The sequence below is a fragment of the Thunnus thynnus genome, chromosome 17, assembly GCF_963924715.1.
Source record: "Thunnus thynnus chromosome 17, fThuThy2.1, whole genome shotgun sequence".
NCBI classification, from domain to species: Eukaryota; Metazoa; Chordata; class Actinopteri; order Scombriformes; family Scombridae; genus Thunnus; species Thunnus thynnus.
In genome coordinates, this window is record NC_089533.1 from 19,467,792 (window position 1) to 19,475,017 (window position 7,226).

The 7,226-nt window shown below is 39.5% G+C and overlaps 1 protein-coding gene across 1 annotated transcript in view; it reads right to left on the reverse strand.

Annotated features, from left to right (window-relative positions):
* Positions 1-2,692: 2,692 nt before the first annotated feature.
* The window catches only part of grapa (GRB2 related adaptor protein a), a 33,670-nt gene continuing 29,136 nt past the window's right edge, over positions 2,693-7,226 (reverse strand). The window contains exon 5 of the mRNA XM_067616034.1: positions 2,693-4,183. Coding sequence (XP_067472135.1) covers positions 3,968-4,183 — 216 coding nt within the window. The 3' untranslated portion in view covers positions 2,693-3,967. The remainder of the gene's footprint in view (positions 4,184-7,226) is intronic.

Below are 7,226 nucleotides of genomic sequence, written 5' to 3' on the forward strand. Positions count from 1 at the left end.
TTGTAGTTGCAATACAGTATATGGTACACGTCTTAACCACCAGGCCACCATTATGCCCTCCAGTAACTATGTTTTAATGGTGTAACTCCACAGTTTACCCTGTGGTTATTGAGACACAGGATAAAATGATTGTGGCTGTGATAACTTCACAGACATCCTATGCTGTAAAAAGTGTAGTACAGTGTTTTAGCGTCTTATAAACCCTCAAACTCATTGATATATTACTCAAACTGGCCTTCATACATACAATTTTGGTGTGAATGGTTGGGCTCCTTCATGACCAGCGTTATCTGAGGAACCCTTAAATACTTCCACCTTTCCGTCTGGCTGGCTGTCAGTGGCGGTTACCCGTTTAGTGACTTATGGGTGAGTCTCTAGCTGGTATCCTGCTGACTCATGACATCAACTAGAGTAGACTAAACTTTATTGTCTCCAAGGAGAAATTTGTCGCCACGGTCCATTGCATTGCTCACAAAAACATGAGAAGCATTTGACACGATGCCACAGAGTTGCTTCACATAAAAAAAAACATCTTAAAAACATAAAAGAGACTTTTGACTATATGTTTGACATTGACAACACCACGGCTGCCCATTTCACCTTTGATTTATAGACTTGTTTATTGGCAATGCATAACTAAACATCTGATAAAGTCTTTGGCTGGTTTGCACGTTGTCACTGTGAGGACCTAAACAGCCAGAAGCTATCAGTCAGTCAAACTGGTTCAACTGTAATTGCTTCTAACGCGTGTGAATGTCAGTGATATCACAGCTCGCACACCTTCCCCTCGCCGCTTGCTCTTTCACTATCACTCTCATTTTTACAGTTGACACCCCGCCTTCCCCATCTTTCATCAGTATTCAGCTTCTTCCTTTGTTTTTTGGTTTTTTTTGGTCTCTCACTGTTACACCTGCACTCTTCACCGTTCTGTCCTCTATCCTGTCTCTTTGCTCTGCTATCCTTTAACTCCACTCCAGTTATCCTCCCGTTTGTCTCTGTCTATCTCACTTTCTCGATGTCATCTGTTACATTTCACTATGCGTTTCACTATGTTTTTGCTTTGTGGCGGCATCAGTGATGTTGAATATTCTTATACTGTCTCATTTCTATGACACAAATATGTCAACATGAATGTTGTCGGTCTGTCTCACACATAACAAACCACACACACACTTTCATCTATCACACACACATGCTTCAAAGTGACTCAGGAGTTTTAAAAAACAGCAGAACTATTCCTGGTACACCTTTTAGTCCTCACCATGTCCTTTCTTCTTCTCCCCTGCTGGATGCTGTTGGTTTATTTACTGTCATGTGCAAGCCAGAGGTGACTCTGTCAGGAGGAATGAAAAAAGTGGTTTGTTAAAAAAAAAAAAAAATAAGAGGAGACAAAAGAGAGAAAGAAAACAGAAGAGAAGTGATGCAGTCTGGAGGAGTTATAAGATGTCACCCTGTTTCCTGCTCCATTTCAAACATGACATCCTGGTGAGAGAAGCAGCGCTGCATTCCTCACATAGCACCATTCGACTGACAGAGCACACAGTGTTATCATTCATAATGACATGTATTGTGTACGCGGGTGTCGTTCAGCTGCACATGCTTAAACACTCTCAGACCTAAATGCCTCTTATGACCACAAGAATTACATGATAGGGAGATCCATCTCTCCTGGCATATAAATGAGATACAAGAGATATTTAAAATTAGTGTAGTGTCACACGCTAATTGAAATGTTATCACCGTAATTATTTTATAACATGAAATGCCCTTCAGTGACGTTTGGTCGTCTAATGATTATTTTATCATAGATTTTCATTTAATTAGTCTATAAAATGTCTGAAAACTCAGAGCCAAAGGTGATGTCTGCAAATGGCTTGTTTAATCCAAACAACAATACAAAATGCAAAGACATTTTTGCTTGATAGATGACTTTAACGATAAATTGATTATTGTATAGTTGTTGATTCATTTTTTTCTCAATTGCCTCATCAGTTAATTTACAATGATTTCTAATCGTTTTAGCGTTTCAAAAATGCATTTCATGCAGTAAAGGCACAGTTAAGAAACTTGGTGGGCACCTTGTGCATGCAGAAATGCACAAAATGCACTAATTAACTTTTAGTGGCAAAAGTGTCAAATATAGAAAATGCCATGAAATTGCCTTTTCAACATGCGATGTAGTTGCATTTTGTGCATGAATTGCATTCTGTGATGTGAAATGCAAGAAATGGACAAAATTGATTACATGATGCCACAAACTGGGTCACAAAATGTAACTTTGTGTATGAGATACATTAAATGTGTCAAACTAGAGATGCAGCAGTAAAAAAAAAACAACCTACAAATTTGTCAAATAAAAGAAGAATATAGTACCCATATGCCAGACACAAACTTTAAAGGGGGTAACTTGTAACAGTTTGATAATGTAAGAATATGATGGACATAGAGTAGAGGCTACAGTATATGTATATACAGTATATATATGTATATGTATAAGGCTAACAATTACTACTAAGTAAAACCTGATATGACCCACCTTTATATCAGTGTTAGCAATGGTTCATTTTTTAATTTCACAGTTGACGTCCCTTTACACAAAGTGTTCATGTTATTTTATGAGCCCCAGTCATTCATATTGTCATTCAGGCTAATTAAATGAACTGTTATTGTATAGTAATTTCCAAGCTTCAAGTTCAAAGAGGTAAATTTTTCACTTTATTTATATGATTTGTCATTACAGGTTAAGGAAGACCTGTCCAAGTTCTTACTGTTAATCACATAAAATGTGGTTTTCTTAGTCTATTTGTTGAAACAGAAACAAAACCTTTATACAATGTTTAATCTTACTTACTTGTAATATATGTATTCTAAGATTACACATGAATAAGAATAAATACATAGAAAGAAACAAATGATCCATAAATTTAAATGGGCAATTGAGTTGAGCATTACATTTTAAGCAGTGTCTGGGCAGTGTTCATTTCACGGTCCACAGAGCACAGGGCTGTATACACAAACACACACACACACACACACACACACACACACACACACAGTCACAACCAACACCTCCAAACTCATACATACATGCATTCACTTTCTCATTAGCACACAACAAACATACACATATGTTTGCATGTGTTCAGACCCACATTTTACACATCAACCCCTCCACACACACACACTCACACACACACACACACACACACACACACACACGCACACACACACACACACCAGCCCAGAGAGAGGAATCTGCTGTGTCAGTGTCCTCAGAGTGTCTGACCCAAATATTCACACAATGACTCTGTCTGTGTCTCTCTCTGCTCAGCTGACCGGATCTCCTCGTCGGAGCGGTGGCAAAGTACTGGAGCAAATCCTGACTCATCTGCAGCGGAGAAAACCCAAGCTCCCATGGGCCACACACTCTTTTTGTCATCAGGTTGGTGTGTGTGCGCGGTGCCTTATTTAGTCTGCACCAGTGCTGATAAGCTGTAATAAATGATTATGCCTGGGAGTGTCTGTCTGTCTTTGGTGTGTGTGTGTGTGTGTGTGTGTGTGTGTGTGTGTGTTTGTGTGTGTGTGTATGTGTGTGTGTGTGTGTGTGTATGAGTTCTCCACAGTGTATAGGTCCATATCTGGAGTATTTTGTGTTATGCTGTTTTGTTTTATGTTTGAAGAGAAGTGGAGTTGTGAAATCAGTTGGAAGCGATTGATGAGCCCGTAGCAGCTAATCAGGTGAGGCTTGTGATTGACAGGTGGCATCACAGGGAAAGGGGAGTAGTCAGTCACATAATGAGCAGTTCAGTGGCGGCTCGTCAGTCATCCGCTCCAAAAATTAACGGGCAAGTGAAGAGCAGGGGAGCAGTGTAAGGAAGACGGTGGGGAGGGGGCAGGGGGGGGGGTCAAGACGGCTCACTGATGAGGCTGCGGTAAGGGCTGTGTGTTTGATTGACGCATCAGGTCATTATTGATATATGGGCTGGACGTAATCCGGGGGGAAGGAGCCCACGCGTCCATGGCAACGGCCCCTCCAGCGCAGAGAATCGGAGCAGTCAATGAGTTCGATGATGTCACCGCGCATGAAGCGTAGCTGGGAGGGGTGGTGAGGGTTGAAGTCGAAGAGAGCGTGGGCGTGCTGTAGAGGAGAGAGAGAGGAAAGAGGGATGGGGGGAGTGGGATGCTAGGGGAGGGATGGAGGGAGAGGTAAAGATCATCATCAGTCAGTCATCACATTGAAAACAACAAGAGCTTGAGAGTTTCTTCAGTGGATATAGGAGAAACAGATGCCCTAATGTATGAACTTTTCACTTTTTTGTAATAATAACAAACTTAATTCATTGTTTTTGTGGAATTTATTAATGGTTACGGTCTCAAGCTCATCCTTAATGTGTATTTTAAAGGATATATTCAGGTTTTTTCCAGTCTGTCTTAATACAATACTGACATGCCAGTATGTACGTGGACATGGGTGTTGCTTGCTGTAACAATTCCTACTCTCCATACCTACCCTCAAGCTATTCTCTCAGAATGAAACTACACCGAAGAACTGGGTGTAGTTCACCAACAGTTTGGCTTAAGCTAAAATGAGGCTTCAGTAGTCTGAGTTAGCATAAATGAGTTGGCATCATCCAAAATTACATGTTGTTTAGTATGAAATCCTCTATTTTTGTGTAGTAGCATTCCAAGAGAATAGCTTCAAGGCCAGTATGGACAGTAGGAATTGTCACAGCGATCAAGAACCCTTTCCACGTACATAATGGCACGTCAGTATTGTATTAAGACAGACTTGAAAAAACCCGAACCCATTCCTTTAAGTCCTGAGAATTTAGTTATTGTTTTTTTTTCCAAATAGAAAAATACATGACTATACTTAAAATTAAAGGAATAGTTTGACATGCCTAGCAAACTCATAGCATCGACAAGACTCAAGGAAGTGCGAAATAATCAAGCACATAACCCACACATGTTTTACACTTTGGTTTTTGCATAAATTAAACAGAAATATAAAGTGTTAATTAGTGAAGTTAAGAGGAACTGGTAGGTGGATTCTGTTATCTTTGGACAAAGCCAGGTTTGCTGTTTCCCTGTTTCCAGTCTTTGTGCTAAGCTAAGCTAACCAGAAGCTAGCTGTAGCTTCATATTTATTATACAGACATGAGAGTGGTATCAATCTTCTCATCTAACTCTCCTCCAGAAAGTTAAAACTATTTCTTTGAACAAACACATTTTTTTACCTTGAAGCAATATCTCTGTATGCTGACATTTTATTCTGTATAGTAAATGTTTTAAATAAGATTATATCAATCTATCTATATATCAATATTCTTAATACAATAATAATTGTTTGAACGGGTTCTGTCAACATGGATTAAAAATAAGAATTCCAAACATTCCTTTTTTATCTCTCTATTGAAGGATTGCACAGTTTTCTGTTGGTTTGTAAAATTCCCCATTGAATGAATTCTTAAATTCATGTCGGTCAACATGTTTGTTTTTCTTATCTCCTGGAAAGATATATTGTTTCTTTCAGCAGCCACGGTGCGGCACATAAGTGCAAAAGCAGCCTGTGTACTCAGATTAAGGGACAAGCTGACTTTGTGTCCATTTAATAAACATTGTATTCATCATTCTCTCTAAGTGCAAATATATTTTATTCATCTTTTCCATTTAACATTTATTGCACCAGACCACGGTCAGTCTGACCATTCATATTAAATATTAATCCAAGAGTGGTGGTCTGACCTAGACAACAGCAGCTAGGACACAGAACAAGAAAAGACATGAGAGCAAATATTCGGTGATGACTAATAATCTGATTAATCAGCGTGATAAATATCATTGCTTATGAGTCTGTGTGGTTGGAGAACAGGTCTGAACAAGCTGCTGAATGTGAACGCTGTTCTGTAGACAAGATTGACAAGAACAAGTGACAGCTTGGTTATGTATGGTTCTGGTAGCAGAAGATAGATTTCATTACCTGCTGTTGATCTGACACAATTCAGACTCATTTAGAATTGGAAAGAAAATTTTTCTGTGGATAGTGTTGCTTCAGGGAGAATTGATATGATAATACCTAAAAGGCTGATGCACGGAATTACGTACTGTATAAAGCTCTGTATTGCTGAGTAGAGTTTGAATATGTAAATTACTGACACATAGACAAGACGGTGACAGACAGACAGAGTGAGTTAGCTGAACAGGTAAGTGACAGCTGTGTCCTATTTACATTTGACACCTTTAAAGCTACAGTTTGCATTTGGACATGTTGTCTACGCCCACAGCCAACATGAATAAGCAGAAAATGTCATTAAACTGCCACCATTATGTACCCATGATGTTCAAGTCTGAGACAAAGGACGTGACATCGTCTAACCTTTATTTTCAGTGTGTCTGTACCTGACAACAGAAGTTTATTTCGTTCAAATAGGGCAAATCTCAAACAGGCTGCACTTTGTGGTTTAAACTGGTACATAGGGTGTGTATTTTTAAAATAATCTCAACACATGGAGTTTGAAATATGAGAATGAGGCCTTGCGGCTCTTCCCCTCATAAACTTTGTTCGTTATTTGGCTACATGTGGCTTTTATCAGGGCAGAGCAGCTTCACACAGAACAAACGACGAATAAGTCATTTGTCGAAGTCATGAAAGAGGAAAAGAGAAATAGTGTAAGACACTGAAAGAGACAGGCAGACAGAGACAGAGAGGTGTTATAAGTCCAGGATGATGTGTTTTAGGTTGAGATAAGAGTGCGTCATTACGCACACAAAAACAACACACACTGTTAAACTAAAATGATGTTTGACAGCGATCCGTGGCAAGGTGAACTGCTTTTGATTCAGTCTGCAGATGCTGTGCTTTCTCTGTCTTACTGTGTTTTTCTTTCAAGTTCACAACGTTTCTTTTTCTTCTCTCCTGATAGCTGGCCTCCGCTGCTCTCTGTTGACTCGTGAAGTAAAAGCAGTTTAAGAGTAGCAGAACAAAAGCGGTTATTTTAAGGAGGGCGTCTTGAACTTAACTAACCTCTTTGCTGTCAGCTGCACTCCCACAGAGAAAAGTGAATGTGATACCAACTGGGAGAGAGATAAGAGACTGGAAGAAATACTAAAATTGTATTTTTTGTATGTGTGTGTGTGTGTGTGTGTGTGTGTGTGTAGGTATATGTTGCAATGCTGGCCTTTATTGCTGTGGATTGGCCCAATATAGTGGCAACCAGGCAGAGGCG